Raw genomic sequence first — 26186 nt, 5'->3', positions numbered from 1 at the left:
TGCTTTGAATCAGAGGGCAAAGCTAACTACTACTGACCAAAATTAGCCATAGAGATTTTGGAGGACTGAGGACAGATAGAGAGACACAGGAAGTAGTAGGGAATGGTTTGGAGAGAGTCTCTGCCCTTTTTGGATCGAGGAAAGAGAGTGAGGAGGAGGAGGTCACTGGTCACTTCTCCACTGCTTCTCTGATCATTCATGTTCTTACCCAGACATCTGACTCTCAAGTTTTTATTGATAAAGAATAACTAGAAAAATGCTACATTTGGTGCTCCAACACATGGCATGACCATATGGACAGAGAAGTCATGCCAGCCTGTACCTCTCTGCAGTTGTCCCATGGACCTCTCCAGGAGCACTCACAATAGTCAGCTGCTGCTTGCAGGGACTCTGGAAAGTGGGCTCAGCAACTTCCAAGAGCTGGAGCAGTAAACAAAGCTCCCCTCCCATACCTGCCTACATGAGGCTGGCTCTCAGGAAACCAAAGAGGTGGAGCCAGCTGCCAGAGCTGAGTGGCACAGGGCCTATTCACTGCCTAGCAGTTTAAATTTTGGCTCACATGGTCAGAGGATGCTTCAGATGCTTAGTAAAGCCAGGTCCAGGCCAAAAAAAAAAAACAAAAAACAAAACTCTAAATAGCTACAGAATGCTTTAAAAATGTGCTTAAATGCTAAAGAAAAAAAGAAAATGGGTATAGACAGTCATAGAAAAAATATAGTTTAAAAATAATAAAGTGAAGTCTTTAAAGAAAGAATAAGTAATAAAAAATAAGCCACGTAAGGTTAGGAAATAAACAGGGCATCTGGATCCTGTATGGTGATTTATTGACTTTGAAGTTTTGAATGCTGGTAAGCAAGCGGCAGCTGCTGAGAGACATTGGATTATAGAGGGACTGCTGAATTAAACCAGCCTATAAACTTCAGAGATATCTTGGCTTTAGAATGGAAGTCAAGAAACATGTTACATTGGGGGAAAGGTTTGTTTCCACAGGAAACCAAAAGCTCGGATCCCTTCAAGTTTAGTAAAGATCAGACCAGGGGAGACCTCCTAAGGATCGTGGATGCAGACATGAGGGGAAAAGCCAGGAAGTCAGTGATGTGTATGCTGACTGACATGGGAACAGCTCTCAGACTGGATGAGGCATGATAAATCTAATTCGTCACAGAGTCTTCATGACAGTTTGGTTATAAAGTCCAAATGGACTTATAAAATTGACAGATGCCTTTTACTTGCTCAAACAGAAAACAGAAAATCATCTTTAGTTGACTTGTCACAGCACAAATTCTATACTTATATTAATACGGATATGTATGTTACCTTTAAAAGCTTGTGTGTTTTCAGAAAAGAAAGGACTTAGAAACTGATGAAAACAAGTAGCCCAGGTGATCCAGCCTCTCACAATGCCTATGTTGCAGTTTCCTCAAAATTCTGCATTCAGAACAACTTCAAAACTGCTAGCTGAGATGGTCCAGCCTCACAGACTACTCCAACCATGACTTCAGATAAGCTCTGGACTTTCCCATTGCATAGAGATTGGACAACAAATAATACAGCAGCTCTCCCAGGACTTGACCATTATCTCAATTTTCTCAGGGTCTCCTAAAGATGCCATCACCCCCAGACAACAGGAAGCAGTCTAGAAAACATGATGCCCACATTTCTAAGAGGTGGGGTAGGTGGTTTTGGCTTATTTGTGGAGTATAGATGTCATTTGGCGAGATTGATAGCAAGTTGTTATTGGTCATAGTCAGGGAGGAAACTAAGCAAAGGAGATTAGATTCAGGGATCTTGTTCTAAAAAGAAAAAGGAGGATATGGGAATGGTAGGATAAAAGGGTAGATTATTGAACCTACTTTTAAACTAAAAAAGCAACTACTAGTCTTAAATATCTTACATTGGTATGGATTTTTGTATATTGATACAAATTTAAGGTTATTTTTGTTTTAACATTGTATATATGTTTCTACTCTTGTTTAAGATGTTGTGCCTATGCAGCTCATTTTATTTTTATTATTATTATTTTTTTTTTGGTTTTTCGAGACAGGGTTTCTCTGTGTAGCTTTGCGCCTTTCCTGGAACTCACTTGGTAGTCCAGGCTGGCCTCGAACTCACAGAGATCCACCTGCCTCTGCCTCCCGAGTGCTGGGATTAAAGGCGTGCACCACCACCGCCCGGCTTAGCAGCTCATTTTAAAATATAATATAAAGTTTTAGTCCCTAAATTCTATTATTACAAACTGTTCAACATAATTAAGAAATGTAGGTTAGTAGTTAGTCATCTACAATAATCAAATTTGTGGCCATGTTAGGTATGTTTTCAAAGTCAAACAGATATATTTTAGATAGACAGACGGTCTTCAAACACTTTAGATATTACAGAATATGGCATGTAAGATATTTTAATAACATAAGACTTTTCATGACAATGAGACCTGTCTGCTCCTGGCAGCACCAATCTACTTCTGACAAGATGATGATCATCGAAGATCCTCCATAAGGAATTTGCTTTCTTTGTGGCAAAAGTTAGCCACTGGGCAAGAAATTGCCCTCACCTCGATGGCTGAAAGTATGCTGTCCAAATTGGACAAGCAGGACACAAAAGAAAGTGACTGCTGGACTTTGCCAAGACAAGGTAAGACAGTCCTTCAAAATTCCTGCTTCAAAGAAAAGTCTTTCAGATAGTCTAGGCCTATAGGTTAAAGATGGATCCCCTGACATTGTAAAGGAACCTTGGGTGACTGTCCAGGCAGCCAAATGTTTCTGCCATTTCTATAGTTTTGAAAGTTGTTTGCTCTGCACTTCCTATTTACTCAGATAATGTATCCTTCTCAGGTCTCTGATAGAGTTGAAGACTAGACAGTCATAGTTACAGTTTTTCTTGTTACCAAATTCAGAAAAGAAACTCACAAAGAGGTGTAAAGTGTATAAGGTTGAGAGACATAAAATCTTAAATTGTTTATCGAAAAAGTGTTTTGAAGTCTAAAAAAATAGTTCTGGGTTGGTAATACATGTTAAGATAGAAAGTGAATTAGGTACAAAACTTTGGACTCACCAAGGTAGGATAGATAATGGAGTATTTTCTCTGAATTTTCCAAATGCAAATGGACTAGAAATTGTGAATGTAATTCTTACCTGATGATTGTTCTTATTGTATATAGTTTTACTATGTTAGAGTTAAAGCCTTCCCTTTTAATTTTAATAAAAAGGGAAAATGTTATGAGATATTTTTATTGCATTCTGATGCTCCCAAGACCGATAATAAAGTTTGTTCTAATCAGAGGGCAGAGCTGGCTACTAGCTGACAAAATACAGTCCCCCACACTCCTCTCTGTATAATGATAGGGATGGGAACCTTCCATAGCAGCACCATGAAACAGAATATCCTGCAATGAGGGAAATGTCCTGTGTTGGCCAGATGATTGCTGCCAACCCCAGGTATTTATTGAGATTTGAACTAGAGTGAATATGCCTGTGAACTCAAACTTCAGCTTTATTTTGTTCCCTTAGTTATTTGGCATGTGTGGTCAATAGCTACTTCATTGGACTGTGTTGTTTTTAGACTTCTCTGGAATGAAGGTGTGACCAAAACAGCCCTAAGAAAACTCATTTCTGCCCAGAAGAGACAGACCTGAAGGGACTCAAAGTAACTTGAAAAACCTTGCAGGGCTCTAGTTAGAAATCCAGTGGGCAGAGAGTACTCCACAGGAAGAAGTTGGTAGGATGATTATTCCCATAGCACCTTCTGGAAAATTCCCACTCAATCTGCAATCAGAGAACATGAGGCATTTGGATGACTCCTGAGCTATTTCCTCTGACGCTGCAGAGCACCTACCTGGCACCCATCACCCATGAGTGCTCACCTGGTCTCAGCTGTGTGGGCTCGTGTACAGCACATTCCATAAGGACCATCTTGTCCTTCCCCACTTCCTTATGACCTTCTAGCAGTCAGGCAGCTCCCACACTGACATACTTTATATCTTCAGCACCCACCCCTGGAAAAGACCTAGCCAACTGATTCCATCTCATAATCGATACTTCTGTGAATCTACTGCCTCTGGTCTGAGATCTGTTAGATAGAGTCAAGGGATGTGTGCCCTTCTGTATGAAGTGCCACCAACTGTATCTGGAAAAATGTATGTTTGGATGAAATGAAAGATTACCAAATAATGGCACGATGTATTGCTTCATTGATCCCTTAAAGCAACCCTACAAAAGAGTAATATGACTACTTTGAAGGAAGCCTTAAGGGGATGGAGAGATAGCTCAGCGGTTAAGAGCAGCTGCAAGGGACCCGAAGTTGCATTCCCAGTGCACACATGGCTTACAACCATCTGTAACTCCAAGCATCCATATGGCAGCTCACAGTTCCCTGTAATTCCAGTCCCAGACGATCTAATTAATACTCTCTCCAGGCCTCCATAGGCACTGGGCATGCATGCGGTACAAATACATATATGCAGGCAAACATTCATTTAGTTAAAATAAAAATAAAAAATAAATAATTTTAAAAATACCTCCAAGTGTGGTCACAGAGACCTACATAGCACTATAGGGTCCTTAAGAAGATCATGGTAAGTGTGTCACTGGCTCTAGGCATTGAGCCTATAACCAAACTCTTACCCACTCAACCAGGATAACTCCTCCCGTGATGATACAATGTGCTTCTGTTTATATTTCACCTTTTATTTAATCTTCAAAGTGTTCTAAATAAGGAGAGCTGGTACTACTGTCATCCCATTTTGTAGACAGGCAAGCTAATCAGGGAGAAGTCAAGGCCAAGGTTGCAGGATCAGGGTCTGTTCTGGGTCCTCAGCTCTGGTATTTTGCTCTCAACTCATTATTCTCATGAAATTTTACAAATGTGTATTCCACGAAGAGGTGCTCGTATCTACCCTGAGCCAGTTACAGGAGATGCGTGTCTCTTGAAACACTAAGTGTGGTCAGGCTGGGTGTTCAGATCCTACTAGGGTGCTATTTATCATGCTCTTCAGCTCAGGCTTTGTGCTATAGATACTTCAGGCTGCACTCGGGGCTGTTACAATGCTACAGGAGGCTGCAGGTCGCCAGTGTCCTGGGCTGCCCTCCCATGCCTCACCTTCTTCCTTTGCCATATGTGCTACACTGCTGCCTCTGGGCTTCCCCAAAACTATGCATAGGTAGAGGCTGCTAGAAAACAGCATTTGCAAAGGGACACGTCTCTGCGGTTAGGGTACCCTGGAGTCTCCTGTGCCAATCTGCCTGCAGCAACTGTTTCTACAGTCTCCAGCTGCACCTGGAAGAGGGTTTGCGGCTTCACAGCCTCTCCTTTCTACCCCATGCACTTCAGCTCCTTCTGCACTAAAAGCAGTATTCCTGAGAGCTCTGGGACCTGCCCTGAGTCCCAGCTCAGAAAAGATGACCATGACCAAAGCTCTGAAAAAATCACTCAAATGTTTCCCTCATAGTTAAAGGACAGAATTATTAGCATTCCTATTCTCACTCGCTCTCTTGATGGTGACAATTACCACCCAGTGCTTAGTGTGCACCTCACACAGTTGTGAGTACTCTATATCTATTAAAAGATTTGGTCCTTAGTCATCCTGCATCAACAGAAAAGTGACAGAAACACAGAAGTCAGGTCATCTGGTCAAGGCCACATGGCTTCAGATATGAAGCCTTTCAACCGACCTCCATGAGTGTGCTCTTAACCACCACTTATTTCTTTAGGTTTCTTTCCCTGACATAAAGAAACGGTGTCCAACATTATATGGTTGTGGTAAGAAAACGTGTGCTGACCAAGAAAAGTCTAAGGACAAAAATCATTATTTCTTCAATGCTCTAGAATTCCCCTTCTACACAGATCCTAAGCAGGATCCCTCAAAGCAGAGGTATTCACTCTTGCTTCTACTATAACCACTCTGCTGACCACTGGTTTCTGGATAACCTTGAAGCTCCAAAAACATGATGGAAAACTATAAGACTACATCCTGAATCATAGGTACAGTGCATGCCTAACATACTGGGTTCCATCCCTATGCATGTGAGCATGTGCGCATGTGCGCGCGCGCGCGCGCGCGCGCACACACACACACACACACACACACACACACACACACACACACACACAAAACTGCCATCTTGGACATTTGTAACTCAAGTACATCATTTGCAACATATTAGTAATGGAGAATTTGAAGTCCAAGGTCTTCTCTATTCTCAACATCATTAAAAATCACATTGACATCTGTGCAGATAGCACTGAGTCATTGATAAGAAAGATCAGAGTATTCCAGAAAAGAACAGCAGTGCACAGCATTCTCTGCAGAAGAACTAAAACATCCCTGAATGAACCTGTGCAGCTTTAACCCCTTTCTGTTTCATCCACTCCAGTTCCTTAAAAATTTGCACAAACCCAAAATCTGTATACAGCCAATAAAGAAATATAGATAATAATGATGAAAAGTGTCTTGATGCCACTAATGTAAGTTTACATGCTAAACAGAGCCATGCTGGTTCCTCCAAGGGCACACAGTGACCTCCAGGGAATGGGCTTCCAGTTGCCTGCCACACACAGTGGTGATGCATTTTTTTGCTTCTTAGTCATTTAGTGGAAGATGAGTCCACTACTCCATTACTAATATGTTGCAAATGATGTACTTGAGTTACAAATTCCAAGATGCCAGTTGTGTGTGTGTGTGTGTGTGTGTGTGTGTGTGTGTGTGTGTGTGTGTGTGTGTGCGCGCACATGCGCACATGCTCACATGCATAGGGATGGAACCCAGTATGTTAGTTCTTAGTCTTTGTGGAAGATGAGCAGAATTTGATGTCCTACATTAAGAAATCTCTCCTCTGAAGCAAGATGGTCAAAGTATAGGTCACTAATGGGCACTAACTGGCAGGTCTGCTGAGGCATATCTACGAGCCTTTCTTAATGAGATCAGTTGCCTACACCAGCTATGATGGTGTCTTGTCCCCTTGCAGAAGGAACTGAGGATATGACAAAAGCTGAAGAAATGGAGAAACATACAAGACCTCACTCTGATGTCTGTCTGCAGGCAACTTGAATCCCAGGAATAACTGCTCCCATAAAAGATGGAGAAAGTTTACCAGAGGCAGAGAGCTGTATCAAACTAGAAGCAATGTAAACATCTGTAGCATGATCCAACAATGTCAAATCCCACTAAAAGTAGAGAATTTGCTTCCAGAGTGGCCTAAAGTATAAATTCTTGGGACTACAGTGTCTAGGAGGCAGGCTCGGTTACATGCCACATCAGCAAAAGGCATCCACAAGGAATAAACAAGGATGGGGCTACTTCACGGAGCTCAGTCATATTCTATTTGGTAACTGTTAACAATTTCAAAACTAACTTTCAACCTGATATGAAAAGCAAGTGTGTGAGTGAAATTACCCAGCAACAAAGACTGCTGAGGAAACCCTCAAAGAGAAATGGGTTCCTGTTAGGATTCTGTACATGCGCAACTCGCAACTTGGGGGTCTTGTCTGTCGCCTTATTACATCATCAGTGGGCAACTGTGTCCCAGCCTACAAGCCAGACATGCACCCCCACTCTCTCTCTCTGCACCTCTCTTTCTGTTTCCTCTCTGTCAGCCTGGCTTCTCCTGTCCTATCCCCTCTTCTCTCTAATAAAGCCCGTTCTAACTCTGGTAGCCATGGCCTGTGACTCCTCCACCGAACAACCAGCGCCATTTATCCTTTCAGTTCCTACCTTCCTTCTGTGTTTTTACACTTGTTTTTATACTTCAGTCTCTGGCAGCTTCTAAGACACCTACACTGTTACAGTTTTGTCTACTCAGGAGAGGTGAGGAAATGTTGGTAGAGTGAAGAAATGAACTTGTGGTAGAACTTCAAACCTGAGCTGTGTTTATTCATTGACTCTCTCAGTGAGTCCACAAAGCATGTTAGTGGGTATAATGCATTATGTATCAATACATTCTGGAGACTCAGAACCTGGGGTTAGCTTGTGCTCGGTGACTTTGCTGGTCAGGTGGGCAGGAGGACTCTCTGGAGTTTATCCATATACTTCATAAACACCAGAGACTGAACAGTGTGGTTGAAAGACTGCAGGACTCTGGTGCTAGCTGCAAGAATCAAATGGATTAGAAACTGGCATTGTACTCAAGGGACAAGACACTTGAGCAGAGAATTACAGTCTAGAAGAGCAGGATGGGAAGAGATAAAAATAACACAGACAAGAAGAAATAATCCCTTTTGTTGAGGAAACCAAAAATCAGACTTAATGTCAGTATTTGGAAGATCATGAGTGTCGGGGACCTAAGAGTTTACTTCCACAGTTCCAGACCACTTGGTGGTTGCATCCTCTCCCACAGGCTCAGCCTTGACAGGCCAACTTCCCAAACAGCCAAACCCTCTGAGCCTTTGTGGTGGCTTCTCTCCCATGTCACTATCGCCTTCTGAGAGGAGCTGACTTCTTAAGAACAGGCCCTTAGTCAGTACTTGCAAAGGAGACAGCGTGAAGAACCACACGCTCCCTGTGTAACTGTTGCTCAGGACGCTGAGACCGTGATGAAGGGGAGAGCGAAAGCAAAGGCAGGGCCAAGGCATCCCTCTGAGGAGCCAGAACGGAAGCCTTGTTCTCCGGGGCTCCTCTGAACTCTTCCCACACGAGCTCATTTGCTCTCTATAGAAACCCCTGCGCATATTTACCCTCTCCCCATTCACAAGGGAGAAAGTGCAACTCACAGCTTGATGTTCTGGAAATTAAGTTTCCAAACTCCTTGCCTCTTTCATTTTCACCCTTGGGGAGCAGAATTAAAGACTAGGACATTCAAAAACAATGGTGTATATGGTATAAAATTAGAAAGTCATCACAGATACCCAGATATAGGGCAGGCCCAGGAAAGACATGAAAAGACCTCATGCTTACACCTCACACTGATCCTTGGCACAGAGACCGCCTATACCTAAAACAAACACCAACGCATTTAACGGCAGTGAAAGGGCTGAGGAGGTGGCTAAAGTACCTAATACACAATCAAAAGACCCGCGTTCCTATTCTTAGCACCCACACCGAAGCTGGGTGCTAAGTACTGAGGCTCAGTACTGGAGAAGTGGAGAGAGCCAGCAAGCTCCAGGATCAGTGATAACCCTGTCTCAAAGGTCAAAGTGGAGAGTGACAGAGGAAGAAGCCTGACACTGACCTCTACACACTCATGCACAGGCATGGAGGCCAGCACACGCGTGCACCCATAAATAGATAGCATTGCTAAGACAGGACAGGGAGGCAGAACAGGGGAAGCTGATGGGGCGGGATAAATATCAGTAAAGTGAAATACACAAATGTATGAAATATCGTAAGAAAAACCATTATTCCTATGCTTCCTAAAAAGTGTTTTCTTTTTAAAAAAGCAATAAAAATGGTTAAGGTGGTGAATTTTAAGTAATGTGAAGTTTAACACAATAATAAACAGAAAGATATCTGTATACCTTGTATCTAAGAAAAAAATAAATTGCATGCCGGTTGTACGTGCTACAAGCAGAAAATCATAAAAGAGAAAAACCACACTGAACAGTGCTGAAATGAAACTGTGTGCCTCAAAATGTGCCAGGGTGTTAAAAGGTAAATCATAGACTGAAAGAAAGTATAGCTAGCCCATATAATTGATAAATTATGAGTATTTAGAATATATACAATTCTACAAATCAAAACAGAAATTCAATAAATATCCTGGAAAATGATCAAAACATCTGAAGAACTGTTGCAGCAAACACTCACCCAACCAATACACGAGGGGCCCAGGCTCACTGCACATCAGGGCAAGCCCAATCCTCACAGTTCCACTGTGGACCCACAAGACAGAAGGAAATGAAGTCAGGCAACATCCAGCATGGGCAAGCACGGAGAAGAGCAGAAACTCGGGAATGGACGGACGGACGGACGGAGGCGTATGCATTGGAGTCATCACGTCAGGGGCATTTGGTAACACTCAGTGTGGACTGAGTGTACCTTGTTCAACACGCTTATCCACAAGTGCTTCCGATTTTGGAGGTTGTTTTCATGATAACGTACTTCAGTAGACCCACAAGTTGAGCATTTAGAACCAAAAAATATAGGACATGACATGTTCTAAAATCTGAAGTATTTGAGCAACATGGTAGCTCAAGTTCTGGAGTGTTTCTGATTTTGTTTGGATTAGGAATGTTCAACATGCATACTTAAACATATATATGTCTCTCCTTTCCAGAAATTCTATATCTGGATAAAGCCTGAGGAAATTATGCTATGTGGGTGTGATGAGATGTACTCCAGAGTTATATCAGGCCATTTCTATATTACTAACTAGGAAACACATGAGCAGTTGTATTTCAGAGAGACAAAGTGTGCTCCACCCTCTCTCCATCATGGAAATGTGAAACTCAGTCTTCCTAAAATGGAAGATGAGGATATATGCTGACTGCATATTTATCATCACATTATTTATTTATCATATTATTTATTTTGCTTATAACCATGATAAATATTTGTAGAACAAAACAACAATGTCATATTTATAAAGTATTATATGTAACACTCTGGATTTGTATTTTCTAAGCAAAGCTACCTGGGGATTGTTAGTCCTGCTGTGTCTTCTAGCTTCCCACGACTCTTTCAGACAGAACTGAAGAAGTTCATATATCAGAATTCTCAATGACATCAGCTAACACTTCCAATAACACTTTCATACCCTGCTGTTTAAAAAAACAAAACCACAGAAACGAAAGTGTGACTGCTCTCGTAATCAGGGATGGGATACAGCAGCTGCCCAAGGCCACAGGAACTACAAACGCTGATTTCCTCTGCTTATCTTAGAAAGGAAACCATGGACAGCGGACAATGGAGGTGGCCCTGGCGGAGGTATGCAGAGTCAGCAGAGTTCTCTGTTAGTCTCTGATGGCAGCACACCTGCACAGAGGGGAGAGACACTTGCCACCCTGCCCCTGGAGGGGGTAGCAGTCCTTCAGGAATGATCAAAACCAATGTCTGACCTTCAAACACATTCAAGGACAGCTGGCAGGTCTGCTGAGACACAGGCTACAAAAGCAGCTGTCAGGCAAAAGCCATCACGCACGAGCTGGGGGCTTTAGAAGTGGTTGCTCACGCTGTGTGTTGGGGAACTTCTTTTCTGTGGTGTATTTATGTGTGCAATGACACTACTGAAAAGTGAGATGCCTTAAACATAGTTCAAACCAAGACACTCTATTTGCTAAGTGGGAGAGAATGCCTTGGATGCAATTCAACTACGGGTAATTCCTTCTTTTCTTTTCTTTTCTTTTCTTTTCTTTTCTTTTCTTTTCTTTTCTTTTCTCTGTTGGGATTAGAATAGCACTTCATACATTCTCAGCAAATAACTCTGTCAGAGCTATACCCCAGTCACCTAACCACAGGCCATAAAGAAACAGCCGACTTTTCTTAAAATGAAGCAGCCAGTGAGAATGACCTGGGTCGACAGAGGAGCCTCAGTTAACCGTCTCTTAAGGCAAATGCTGAAATGATCAGCTAATACTATCCCAGGACTCAAAGAATTCTATCTTGCAGACGATGTACTAGAGCATCAAAAAAGAAGGATCAAAGTCACAGGATTCTTTAAGATCAAAAAAGCTTCAGATTCTCATTTAGCAGATGAGGAAATTGGGGTTCAAGTGGGTTGAGCAGCTATAGAAAGAGAACTGTTTTTTCGGGGTAGTTCAACTAGTTAAGAAAGCTGACCTTCTGCCTGCCGACCCGGCCCCACTACATCAAACAGCCCCCACTGAGGTTCTAGTGGAGGAGGAAGACAGTGGTGTTTGCTGAAGTTACACTCTCTCCTCTGAGTCCCTATGAAGCCCTGCTTTTCCCATCTATCTTGGAGTGTTGTATTTGTGGTGAAGAACTAACCCTAACCCGCATCATGCACAGTGGCCATGAATGCTGACTACTTTCTAAGTAGGCACAAGAAAGCAGCCCTCTGGAAAGAACTGAGAAAATGCTTCATGAGAATAATGCGCAAGACTCTTAGTACAGCACGAAGAAGAAGGGAGGGGAAAGTCCTCATTGTTTGTCTTTCTTGGAGCAAACATGTCTGATCTGCCACAGAGATGGTCTCGGTACTCACCGTGGAACCAGGGAGCGATGGTGTCTGAGTTTTTCTGGAAACCTGCACGGAATGGCAGCTGCTCCTCTTTGAACCATCGAATGATGTCCTCCTGGGTGGAGCTGGACTCTGCCCTTATCACTCCCTGATTCCTGTGATGGGTAAGACGATTCTCAAGTTAAAGCTAACTATTTTGAAATAATGTCCTCCATGCTGCTATATTCATAGATCAGAGTCTGGCTCAGCTACTATCAGAGAAGCTTCTTTCTACAGCAGAGGGGAACAAATACAGAGACCCGCAGCCAGACATTATCCAGAGAGTGAGAGACCTTGGAATACTCAGCCATAAATGTCTCCATCAAATCCCTACCCTCAGGGCTCAGGAAGCTGTGTGGAAAAGGACACCAGAAGAGTGGAATAGCCAGGGGGTATGGATGACACCAAGAAAAAGATCTTCTAGACACAGCACACAGGAACTCACAGAGACTGTGGCATCATGCACAGGGTCTGCACAGGTCTGAATCAGCTAGGATCTAGTGCTGAGAGGGGGAAGTGGACATGGGCTCTCATTACTAATCCAGACCAACTGACACCTGCTTACAAAGGAAAAAAAATAGTTTTCTCATTGGGTGTACAAACTTAAAGGAAGCCCCATGCCCAGCAGTAAATGCCTACACAAAATGAACTCAATGGTGTTTTGGGGGAAAAAATTGTCTTATAATATTTTGTTTGGGCATTTTTTTAAATCTCACTGGTCTTTTGATTGTTTATTATGATTTCTAATTGTGTGTTTTTATGGGTTTTATTTTTTGTGTGTTTGTCTTATATTTTTTTACTGTTTCTTTTAAGTTATTTTTTTATGCTGATTTGTTTGCTTTTCTATTTGCCTGCTTGTTTTCTAAAGACAGAGAGAAAGAAGGTAAGGAGTTGGATGGATGGAGATGTTGGGGGGACCTGGGAGGAAATGGAGGGGGAACTGTGATCAGAATAGAGTGTATACATTTTCAATAAAAAACAAGCTTATGGGAATTTATGATAATCTGAGTATAGATGTGATATTTTTATCTGTGCTAAAGGAGAATTAAAGTTTTAATTGTAATTTAAGGGAAAAATAATGATCCATTATGTGTATGCATATATGTATATAGCCTTACACATATACATATGTGTGTGTGTATGTGTGTGTGTGTGTGTGTATACATATGCACACACAAACTGACTTGTATCAACTCAAACAATGAAGGACTGGAAATATTCAAGAAAAAATTTCTACTATATTAAGCATGTACAGACATGTTTGTCATTATTCCCCAAACAATACCATATAAGGATTTACTTGTTTGTATAGCACTTACATTATATTAGTCATCATAAGTGATTTAGAGATTATTTAAAGTACAGGGAGACTATGCATGCATTATATGCAAACATTGCACCATTTTATACAAGGGACTTGAGCATCTTTCACATTTTGGTCTCTTCAAGGGGTCTTGGGAATTGTTGCCATAGATATTGATGGCTGACTTTATACAGAGAGGGAGAGGGGAGAGGAAGAAGGAAAGGGTGAGGGAGAAGACAAGGGAGGAAGAGGTGGGAGGAGAGAATTACATTCATTTCCATTTCCAACATCTAATCACAAGGAAGAGTTAATGGTAGGTTGGGCCCCCTACATGCCACCATTATATGGTTCTTCAAGGTCAGAGAAGGAGAAACACATTCATCTGTCTGGTCCTAAAGGACCAGTTAGAGCAATAACCACTACTGTGTTAGATTCAAATTCACTTTACTATGGGTTGGGAGATCCACTAACTTCCAATTAACAATGGGAGGAAAGAAGCGTTCAGAAGTGGGAGCTGTTTTCCCGGAGAGGATGGGTGTGCGAACAAAGGCAAGCACACGTAATCTAATGAGCTAGCTGCCTCCCTAACTCGCTCATCACTTGCTTTTCCTCTTCTTCCTCGGTTTCTGCTCACCTCCTTCTCCTGTTTCTTCTCTCACATTCTGAGCAGGTTTATTTCTACTAAAAGATGCTCTTGGAAGAAGAAGGTAAAGGGAGTAAGTCTGCAGACCAGGAAGGAAAGACAAACAACAGCACCATCTTGAAATCCACTCGGCATCGGAAGGGGGATCCCGGGTGGGTGGGTCCCACCACAGAAGGCAGAACCGCAAGGTAATAAACATTATTCCCAAATCCTGCTCAACCGACCTCTGGATGAGCAGAGGAAACTTTCATGCATATATGCAAATACAGTTATGTATTATCATTTATGACATTCAGAGGATTTGAGAGAAAATGTCTTATAATATTTGACTTCTCCAGGAAGCAGACCTGGCATATACATGTGAGATTATAAGACAAATTATCACACTAGTTTCCACATTAGCTTCCTTTTCTCCACAAAATCCTCAGAGATGGAGTAAAATTCCACATACATGGGACAGGCTAGCATCTGTGTTTCTCTGGGCTGGCTCCTGACTGACCTGTGTCATAGCTGCCCAGAGTCCCAAGCCTCGCCCCATCCATTCTGACACACAGAGAGCTCTTCATACAGTGTCTTAAGTTGGAAAAAAATGATCTGAGCACAACTGACAAGAACCGTTTCCTTCCCTTTAAAGGCCACCTACACTGCCATCCATTAAATACACTAAAAACTACAGGAAAGAGACATCATGTGAGCCGCATCCATACTATCCCATGAAGGTGCTAGAAAACAAGAAAAAGCTGTTCATGAAGCTCTGTGGCCAGAGTTACACTAGGCAGAGCCATGTGCAGGAGTTTATTTGAGACCTGTTACAAAGATAACAGGAGATACGTATTTCCTGACTTTTATTTTTAACTGTAAGGGGAAAAATAAAAAATAAAACCTCACTTCCCATAGTGTTGGTCACCACGTCTCAATATGGAACTTTCAGGGCAGTGGGAAGAAACAATTACAGAAAAAGAAACAAGTCACCCTTGTGTTTCCTCTGAGGTCATAATCCCTATTTAGAAAAAACTAATTTTTTTAAATTAAAAAAAAAAACCCAAAGATCGTTTGTTTCATTTTGCCGAACTCTTAATGGAGAAGTATTTTTAGTTTTTATTTCAGAAGACAATGCTAGCTGCAGTCTGGATCATGAAATCAAAAATTGATCTTAAGTATTTCTTTCTAAATATTGGAATATTAGGGCTGAAGATGTAGCTTAGTAGTATAGTATTTACCTAACATGTGAGAGGCCCTGGGTTTGATCCCTACTACAAGCAATAAAAAAATATTAGAATATTAACAAGTCTATAGATCAGTAGTCATTCGGGAAAAAGAAGAATTTGATAGTCAGTAAACCTAAGGGATGGGGTTTTATTACAGTTATCAGTATTTTCTTTTTCAGCCTACCAGCATGTGTTATGCCTAGAAGGTAAAGGTGCCTTCATCACCAAATGGAGACTTGGATCCAGGATGGAGCATTTCAAACTTCTGAAACTATGACCTCGGTTCTGCATCTTAGAAAGAGAATTGCCCTCAAACCCTGACTCTTCAGCAGTCAATGGCAGTCCCAGGCTTGCGGATAGAGTCTGCTTGTTTGCAGGATCCTACTTTGTTATTCTTTTTTTTACCACTAGAGGCAATGTTGAGCATCATCCATCCTCCCACCCCACCCCCCATGCTCCCTTTTTCTCTTTCCTGTAAGCTTACTGCCACTGGGTGGAGGCGGGGAACAGGAAATCACCTATCTAGACTTCTTCTCCCTGTGGTTGGGTTATAATTATAGCCACTGTGGATATCTTAGAGCGAAGAAGGCAAGGCTAGAGGCGAGCCTGCATTGACCTAAGCAGTGAGCCAGCTCCTGGTGTCCCAAGATATATAGCTTTAATCGACCCATCCCAGGGCTTGTGATGAAATCCATACATGTGGTTTCTTACCCTACAGACTTTGGAGGGTTTCCTAGTGGGTGTAGGAACTGGGGCTTCGGGGGAAGAGGAGGTCTTCTAGGCTTCTGTGGGCCAGCCAAAGGGCTCTGCAGCCCCTCTCCACTCCTTCCCCTTTGGGATAGCCTCTTGTAGTCTTCCCGAGCTTGTTTGGCTAAGGAGCGCCTCTTCTCATCGGCTGCCTTGGATTTTCGCACTAGAAAGACAAAAGCATCTGAGGAAGTCCATCAGGCTTGCCAAAGGTCACAGTCAGATCCCACAGACACAGGAGACTCAGCACTGAACAGTGGTGCCCTGGGAAGGATCCTGGCAGAGATGGTCTTGTGCACATATTAACAATCACTTCCCTGTACCTAGGATAACATTTTAAGAGCTCTCCCATGCTTGCTGCGGCATTCCTATCTGCATTTGGGAGCTGAGGACTTCCTGAGAAGGAGAGGAAAGAAAGACAAAGGGGAAGGAGGGAGGTGGAAGTGGAAATGCATAGCAAGATGGCTACTTCACTTTGCAGGAAGGAGCTGTGAGGCTGGAGAGACTAGGAACAGCAGAGGCCAGAACCACATTCCTGATAGAGGCTTGGCCAGGATGCTGTGCATTCAAAGTCATGAGCAGAGACTAGGAAGGCAGGACTTCGCCATCACAGGTGACCTAGGAAAAGAACAGCTAGGCCGGTCACATCTAGAGCCCACTAGAGGCTTCACTGAATGTGAATTGGCCCAAAAGACAGAAAGTAAAGGAATTTTACCCAGAACACCTTAGTAAATGTACAAAGCACTTCCCAGTGTGTCCTTGAACATTAATTACTTTCTAAAATAGAGGGCATTGTCATGTTCTAGCCATATAGTGTTAAAGAGTAACACAGGACGCAATAACCATTTTTTCAGGGAAGGGAGGGCTGTTCGAGACAGAATTTCTCTGAGTAGCCTTAGCTGTCTTTGAACTTGCTCTGTAGATCAGGCTGACCTTCAACTCACAGAGATCTGTTTGCCTCTGCTTCCCCAGTGCTGGGGTTAAAGGCATGTATCATTTCTGCCCAACTTCAAAGTTTCCAGGATTTTGTTTTGTTCGCAATAACCATTTTCATTGAGGGTTTTTTAAAATAATTGAGGCATTATGGGTTAAATATTGTCATGTTTGACATTGTAGACATACTAAAAACATTTCATCATACCAGAGTTTCAGTGCTTAGCACAAGAAGGCCACAGATTGGATCTTGCAAATATTTTTTGTTTCACAAAAACTTTCAGCATAGTGGAATGTAACAGAACTGCAGACCAATTTAGGACCCTTAGAATCCTGAAAATCTTGATGTTTAGGTTCTGCCTCTCTCCCTGTCTCAAGCAACTATCAGGCAGTCGAGTCTTCTCTGTTGATGCCAAGGGAAGACTCTAATCCATTCTTAAGCCTGGGTAGACCATCCTCTGCCTGACCTGTCTTCTTGGTTTGGCCCTGGCAGTACAAGCTCAAAAGAGGGTCAATGTTGGGTCAGAGGCATAGAGCCATGAGGATCATGCAAATATACCCCACCTGTCAATTCTGTATACTTTGTAGTACAAAGTTACATGGTGGACATTTCACAGTATACCTCATACTCAACTGAGATAGGTCAGTTTAAAAAAAACTGTTTAAAAGCATATGCACTATTGAGAACTTGGGAGAAAACCAAAACAGAGTAACAAGAAGTAAAATTCAAATGAATAATTTAAAATCCAGCTTCTCCAAGAAAATCAAGTTTCACATGTTAATAATCTCCCTATTCTCTCCATCATAATTTAGAATTTTAAAATAGTGATATTTTATACTACCTATAATTTTTTCCTTCTACAAGAAAAAGACATATTTTAATGTCAATGGACATTCCTCCATGGGATATTTTTCATAATGATATACAATTCTACCATACAGAAGCATTATAATGTAATGGTCTAAAGATGAATGCAAAGCCTTCTGCTACCCAGGCATCTGAGCAGTTATCACTTACTGATCACATTTGAGTGACTACTCAATGGAAAGACACTTCTCAAGGATGCACTTCCTGTGCCCCCTGGCTGAATCATTTCACTGGAAGACGGTCCAGCTGAGAGCCTGGATGGTGTTTCTGAAACCCCCGGGTACTCACAAGATGCCTGCCATTCTGAATCCTCTTTCCAACTCTTGTATATCTGCTTGGCTTTTTCATCCTCTATTTGTTTTATTTCTTCATCTTCCTTTTTCTTGACGGGCTCTTTAGTCTGTTTGAAAATAAAAATAGAGATGGGAAGTGGTAAATGAATGTGGCCATTTCTTTAGAGGACAAAGGCACCATGCCTTCTATTTAACCATCTCTGGCCCACTAGGGAGGTACTTGGTATACCTTGGGTCAGAGGCATAGAGTCATGAGGATGATGCAAATATACCCCACCTGTCAATCCTGTATACTTTGTGTTACAAAGTTATATGGTGGGCATTTCATAGTATACCTCATACTCAACTGAGATGTGTCAGTTTAAAAAAAAAAAAAAAACAACTGTTTAAAAACATATGCACTATTGAGAACTTGGGGAGAAAACCAAAACAGAGTAACAAGAAGTAAAATTCAAATGAATAATTTAAAATCCAGCTTCTCCAAGAAAATCAAGTTTCACGTGTTAATAATCTCCAAGAGCTTCAGCTACCTCTGTGTGGGACTCTAGACTCTGTTCCTGATCCTCTCACAGGCTGTTCCTGATCCTCTTACAGAAGTGAGAAAGAAGAACATAACACAGAGTTACTGTGAGCATCCATGTTTTTAGGAGTGCCTAGCACATCGCACGGCACCTAAGACCTTTCTAAGCAGTCCTTCCCCAGATGTGGCATTTAGCTATTCCAAATATACTTCTCTGAAGTAAAGAAGTCAGGTCATGGGGCCAGTGTAGACACTGACCTGCTGTAGCTAACAGGATCCCAAGAGCAATCTCAGCTGTGTGGGGTCTAAATATTCTCCAACCTTGTATCCAAATAGGAGAATGTGATATGTGATTTGGGGTGCTCAAAAAAGGAATAAATGTTCTTTTTTTTCTTAAAAACACACAAAAATATCACCTTTGAAAAAGGGAAATACACTCCAGAGTGAGTTCAAGTTCAGCACAAACAATTTTCTAACACCATGTCTCAAAATGAAAAGAGGGCTGTGGCCACAGCTTGGACATAGACCAGCTCTGTGAAAGCTTTATTCTTGGCTTGCTTAGCATGTGAGAAGCTCCAAGCTCAGTCCCCTGTGCCACAAGAGGAGGAGGACCATGAAAATGACAATGTTGACTTTCCAGCTACAAAGATGGATTCAATGTGTCAAGTGCCAGCTGTCCCAGCATCAGGACCTGAGTTTGAATGCCTAGTATCCATCTAGTAGCTGGGTCTTGCGGCATGTGCCTGTAATCCCAGTGCTGGCAGGGTAAAGACAGGGGGGCAAACAGCATGTTCTAGGCTAAGTGAGAGACCAAGTCTCAAAAAATATGCAATGCCACAGAGGAAGACATCCACACACGGGCTTCTGCATGCTCGTATATTGGCAAGCAAATCCTCTCCCAGGTAGATATCACACATACCACCCTATCCCCAAGTGTGCACAAAGATTGCCTTGCGATGAAAGTATTTTACCGCAATTAAAATACAAATTGTGGTGGGAACCCGCTTTTGGGTCGCCGTAGGAAACCATAAACCACCACAAAGGCAGTCATACTCTGAAACTGTGCTTTGAGCACATCTTTTATTTTTACCTTTTTCTTACATTGCTTTCCTGTCAAGAGCCAAGCTCCTACCGTTTGTGGCACAGTGTTTTATAAAATCCAAAGAACAGCTTTTGGTTTCTGAAATGACTGCTAAAACTTGCCGTCTTTTGCTGAAGTTGTTTATGAGCCTGAAGTACATCAGAGCACAGCTGGCGATTTTCAGACTTGAACAGGAGGGAAAACAAAACCCCTTCAAAGAGGAACTCTGTCCATGGGGTACACCTCTTCCCGGGGAGAAGTAAACAAACTAGTTATGAAGAAAACATTCTCCCCACGTCAAGACTGAGGAAATAGTGAGGTCACTGGGGATGCTGACAGCAACACAGACCCCCGAAAGACTGGGGGTATCGCCAAACCCACCCCAGCACAGTGACCACTCAGTTCCTGGAATTGTTGGCCCAACTTCCAGACAGAGCCACTGAAAAGCTTCCTCCAACCTACCAATTACTTATGGCTTACCTAACTTTGGACCGGGTTAGGAGTGCTTACAACTTCTTGTAACTTCTCCATTTTGTATCCTTCCTTCCCTCCCCCCTCCTGGATGGAATGTCTCAGCGGAGGAACCAGCTAACGCAGCACATGCGTATGTATTTATTTAATCTCTCGGTCTCTTCGTTCCTGGCTGTCTTTCTCTATGTGTGTTCATATGTGGGGGCACATCTGTGCAGGAGTGAGAGGGTGTGTAGAGGCTAGTGTTCAACATCAAGTGTGTTCCCCAATCATCTCCTCACCTACTTTTTGAGACAAGTTCTTTCATTGAGCCTGGAGCTCCTTGATTGTCTAGATCCGACTGGCCAGCAAGTGCCAGATATCCACCTGTCTCTGCCTTCCTGGTTCTGAGATTATAGGCACGCACATTTTTATCCGGGGATCAGAATTCGTGTCCCAATGCTTGCACAGCAAGCAAGTTACCAACTGAGCTATCTCCCAAGGCCCTGCATTTATTTTTAAATAACCTCAAAACACAGTCACAACATCAAATTAGGATGCTCAGTATGAACAAGAAGCTGGACAATGTATTTTACTTTTGTTAACGTGTATGCATGTACACACATGTGTGCAGGTGCCCTTGTTGGACAGAAGAAGGTATTAAATTCCTTGGAGTCTGGGGGAGTTGTGAGCTGCCTAATGTTGATGGTTGGTGGGAATCAAACTCAGGTCCTCTTCAAGAGCATAGGGTTCACTGCAGCCAAGCCCTCTGCTGCCCCCTGCCCAGGTCATTGTTTACAAGAAGTTTCAAAAGTGAACCCACCGAAGGAAAAATATTGAGAAAATAACACGGAGAGTGCTTGGTTGATAGCTGATAATCAGATGCTTGGGAGTGCTCTATTTAGTAAACCCAATCCTTTCTTCCCTACAGTGTAATTATATGGGCACAGTGGGGAAGGAGAGAAAATGAATAAGCCTCACAAGTTAATAGCAGATGAGATCTGGCCCTGACCTTTCTGTTTATCCCAAGAAGCTAGGAAAGTAAAGAACTCTTTCCAAGCTAACGTCTAAGAGGGCAAGCCTTGTTCTATCACCTTTATTCGATGGGATCTGGGGGGGTGACCTTCTCATTCTCTCCAAATACCTGTCATCATGTTTTGAGCACATCAAGCATGCCTTCTCCTCTGTGTCTTTGTGCCTGGAATTCCCTCTGCCTGGACCACACTTCCCTCTCATCCATCCACATTGCCTCTCCAGGGCTCTGCTCCAGCATCACCTCCTCAGAATGGTCTTCTCCAACCACTACCCACATCCCAGCATCCCTCAGCCTCTACATTCTGCTTTATTTTTTTTTCCAGATTTCTTATGATCAGCAGACTTCACAGAGAAATTTACCTTTTCTCACCCCCCTATCCAGAACATAAGCTCTCTGAAGGGAAGAAATTTTATCTAATTTTATGATAAAATATGTCTTCAATTTTCACACCCATACCGGGTGCCTAGCAGGCATTCAGCAAATATTTCTTGAATGAATATACGGCTTGACTTTTTTGGCTTTCATCATTTAAGCTGATATGATGTAATTAGGGACAATAATACTGAATTTTTTTTCCACTGATTTCCAGCATGTAGTCATTCCTCAGTGTCTAGGAACCCCTGGCAACACTGAAAATCTCCAGATACTTAAGTCTCTCATATAAGGAAGCACAGTGTTTGTGGTTAACCTATATACTTCCTTGTATTTACATCAAATCACCTATCATAATGCAAGGTAAATACTTTCCAAGTATTTATTGCACATGGCCAGTACAAATGCAGTGATTTTCAAGTGCTTGTGATACATGGTTAGTTGAATTCCTAGATGTAGGGTAGAGATGCCCTCCATTGTCAATACACACATGAGGACGAACGTTCCAAAAACACAACAGCATTTCTCTAAAAGACTTTATTCATTCGTGTGTGTGTGTGTGTGTGTGTGTGTGTGTGTGTGTGTGTGTGTGTTCGGGTACATGTACCTGCACACACATGCAGAGGCCAGAAGAGAGCACCTCCATTACTCTCCATCTATTCCTTTGAGAAGGGATCTTCCCTGAACCTGGAGCTTGCGTTTTCTTTGCTAAGCTAGAAGCCAGGAACACAGAAATAGTTCTTCTGCTTCCACCCCTCTTGGAGAGGGCTACAGGTGTGGTGTGGTGTGTGTGTATGTGTGTGTATGTGTGTGCGTGTGCATGTGTGTGTATGAGACTCCCAGCTTCTTATGTGGATGCTGGGAACCCAGCTCCAGTCCTCGTGACCGCACAGAAAGCAGGCATTCTGAATTGTTGAGCCATCCTTCCAGCCCTGAATTCAGTGCGATTTCTTGATGTTCCACAACTGTAAGCTGTCTCCATTAGTGGGGGTCACTAAAGAAGAGTTAGGGAGTAGACCACATGGCCCACAGGAACTTCTAGGCAGCCTCTTCGAAAGCCCATTCTTAGGCCTGGACCCATTAGAAAACTTCTCCTCTTGGCCTTGCGCTTTACCGTGAATTTTCAGACCTATTGTGCATCAAATCCTACCACAGTCTATCCCTAATTTATTGTGAACAGTCTGTGATCTGACAGCAATCTAATGTAGTGGGAAAAGCAGTGTGCTGCGGGATATTCAATTACACTGTGAATCCCGAGTTTGCGTTTGCTTTAATTAAATACAACCAACCTTGGGCCAGGAAGCCGAGTCAGCACCTAGTTGACAGAAGCAATCATAGAGAATCAGAGGGTGTCTGTAGGATGATAGACAGATGCACAGGAAGTAGTAGGGAGGGACTTTGTGTGGTGTGTGTTTTGGGTTTTGACAGAGCAGAAGGACACCTGCTTTAGGAGATGCCAGGCTAAGATAGTTGCTGTTCAACCTTTCTGAGCCAGCAGATATTCATCCCAGCCTTCGACTCTGAGTCTCATTAATACATAGAATGAGAGAGATTTAATTAAAAGCTATATTTGGCGGCAGCAACATAGCTGCTGCCTTCGGGAACAGAAATCCCACCAGGCTAGGGTGGAAGTGGCGTGGCCACTACCAGAGAAGCAGACCGACCGGTAACTGCGGAGCCGCAATTGCTGACTGAAACAGCCGTAGGTTATGATTAAAGCCCAGCCTCTGCACCGATGGAAAAGCAATAGCAGGCCTTGCTCTTTAAGGACAAGGTTGTGTCTGGATGGATGGAAAAGCAATCCCAGGCTCAAAGACGTTCTCGGCTCAATGGACAGTGGCAGCAGAAGCCGCTGCTCCTTCCCAGCAGTGAGGCTCACCGAGACAGCAAGCACACAAGCCTCTTGAGCAGGAGTCCCAGTTGATGCCAGGCTTGATAGGCTATTTGTCACTCTCTAGAACCAGTCTTCCCTGGATGCTCCCAGCCGCTGGGGATGCTGCCTCTGTTTTGGCTCTTCGGTGAGAAGTTCAGCAGATACATCTTGGCATCTGTTCCTTGCATGACATCCAAGACGTTCCCAACTCAAGATAAATGGGGAAAGACGAATAGCTGTGCTTGTGGCTTTCAAGACAGATTCCACATTCTGCTGCCTAATTTCATGTCTGCATGATCCCAATTAACTAATTTGTGAAACATTAGTGGAAATGGCTATGCATCTAGCTCCCTGAAGACAGAATGCAAATCTATTTTACCTGGTGGAATCCATATGCCTGCATATGATTGATGGAATCTGCCAACTTTTGTTGAGTACATCTTGGAAAAACTGCATTGTGACTAAAAATTAGAAACACACACATGTGGTTATATTTTATTTGTGCCAAAATGTGGTGATATTTTATTTGTGATTTGATAAATAAAGCTTGCCTGGAGATCAGAGGAAATAGCAAGCCATTTTAAGTAAACACAAAAGTCAGGCAGTGGTAGCACATGCCCTTAATCCAATCACTTAGCAGACAGGGTCTCTGTGTGTTCAAGGCCATATGAGGGAACAGAGCCAAGTATGGTGACACATGTCTTAAATCCCAGTATCAACCATAGAGACCTGGAGGTCTGTACAGACAGGCAGTGACAAGGAAGTGAGGTAGCTGGGCTAAGAGCCAATGAGAGGGCAGAACAGCAAGGCAATAAAGGCAGGGGTAAGACAGAAAGAAGCTCACATTTGGAAGCTGTGGCGTGGTGAGGTTGGCTGGTGACTATTCCTATTTCCCTGATCTCTCTAAGGCTTTCACACCTATATTTGGTTCCATGTTTTTTATTTAGTAAGAACATTTAGAAATTCATCTACACACACACATTTTTGTAGCGTTTAGAATTGTGAAGTAATTTCAGAAGTTGATCTATCAGTGTTTCCCAGAGATCTGGAGCCACCAAGTCTCCCTTCCCACTGGCACCCAAGTTCCTGAGCCAAGCTGCCTGGCAGCATGTGAAAGCACTGTGTCACCATTCAGTAGAGCATAGAGATGGATGAATGACCAGAAGTCAGGAGCTGATGGTTTGGTCTGTCTCATTCCTATGATGCCCTGGGGGAACTTGGATGTCTTCTAGATGTCAACAAGATTCCTTAGTTTAAGGAGTGACCCTGTGGAGCTCAGCCCTACTGAGAACAAACAACCATCCAGGAATGTTAAAAACGAAAAGTAACCTTGTGTGTGTGTGTGTGTGTGTGTGTGTGTGTGTGTGTGTGTGTGTGTGTGTGTTACATCTTGGGTCTATTTTTTTTTCCAAAGGTTTCACTGCCCTAAGCTGATAAAATAGGCCATTACAAACTGACAGCACAGTCCAAGCTTTCTGCTGAGAATTTGTATTACTTGTGATGTGTAGTTGAATTTATGGTAACTTTACTAGTGCTTGCTGGCCACTTGGAGGTCTACAATGGTACAGTGTTGCATTAGGGATTTAGTATTGGGTTAACTCTGGGTGATATCTTTGATGGCAGAACTCATTTTCAGGTGAAGAAACTGTGTCTCAGGGTTGTGTGGGAGCACACACTGGCTTTTGTTAATGTATATGATTTCTGTGCTGCTGACATTGCAGCCACAGGAAAACCAGATGCAGGCCAAAAGATCATTTATGCTGATGACTTGAAAGTGAATAAAGCCCATAGGCTTCCCAATCCCCACTTGCATATTCATATGCATTAAGGAACACTTAGCTGCTCGGCATCAGAAATAGTCCAGAGACCAGTTCCCTCACCACAAGTTAGAACTGTTTCTTCAACTGCCTCTGATGACTTTGAAAAAATCATTGAATTCTTTCCTGTCCTCAGAGATGTGGACTTTGAGGATAGGCTCAAGCTCCCTTTCCTCGTTGGTCTAAGACCCCCATGGAGCCTTACATTCCAAACAGGGTCAGTTTCTTGTGTTGAAAGCTAGGAGGCAGATAGGCACCCCACCTTGATCCCTCCTCAAGGGATATAGATGATGTCCCAAATGTGCTGAGCTATACTCTTAAAATAAGGACTTGACCCATTTATACTCCAAGTTTTGAAAATCTCTAAAGCCGCGTATCATAATGGCTTGGCCCTTAAGTTGACTGATACATCCACGAAACAAGAGATCTTTGAACCAACATTCTGTTAGAGACACCATCACTCTCCCAGCTATTGAACTCCCAAGCCTTAAGTGTTCCCTGAACTAGCATAAAGCCACCAGACATCTAGTAGTGACCCACTTATTCAGAAGTGTCATGTCCTTTATCAAATACCACCACCCCATCACTTCATCTCTTGCTGGGTGATGTGACCTGCATGGGTAACACTTCAAACCTCTTGTATGAGTTGCCTTGAGTCTCTCGGAACCACTTACCTAGCGCACAATACAGCATTGTTTTCTCAGCACTCACCACTTAAAATTTACCTTAAACTTTTTCTTTTCTTCTTTCACTGGCATTTTCAACCTGCTCACTGGTTGTGAACTTATCAGCTATGACAGGGTTGTTAATAGTCTTGAAATAACTGAGAGCTAGGCACACACAATGTGCCAGACAGTGTCAACTGAAGCAAGTATGCCAGAGACGAGAGAGAGAGCCCTGAGGTCATGAATACAAACCACCCAGTGATGAGCTCAGAG

General features: G+C 42.8%; 1 protein-coding gene across 1 annotated transcript in view; it reads right to left on the bottom strand.

The window, feature by feature from the left end:
• The window catches only part of Sh2d4a (SH2 domain containing 4A), a 66878-nt gene that overhangs the window by 9191 nt on the left and 31501 nt on the right, over window positions 1-26186 (bottom strand). The window contains exons 5-7 of the mRNA XM_052752406.1: window positions 18095-18206; window positions 15970-16171; window positions 12090-12220 (exon numbers count right to left, since the gene is read on the bottom strand). Coding sequence (XP_052608366.1) covers window positions 12090-12220; window positions 15970-16171; window positions 18095-18206 — 445 coding nt within the window. The remainder of the gene's footprint in view (window positions 1-12089; window positions 12221-15969; window positions 16172-18094; window positions 18207-26186) is intronic.

Source organism: Peromyscus californicus, unplaced genomic scaffold (genome assembly GCF_007827085.1).
Source record: "Peromyscus californicus insignis strain IS unplaced genomic scaffold, ASM782708v3 Scaffold_23__1_contigs__length_62951481, whole genome shotgun sequence".
Taxonomy (NCBI): Eukaryota; Metazoa; Chordata; class Mammalia; order Rodentia; family Cricetidae; genus Peromyscus; species Peromyscus californicus.
The sequence above is the reverse complement of the archived record's forward strand: the minus strand, read 5'-3'. Positions and strand labels throughout refer to the sequence as shown.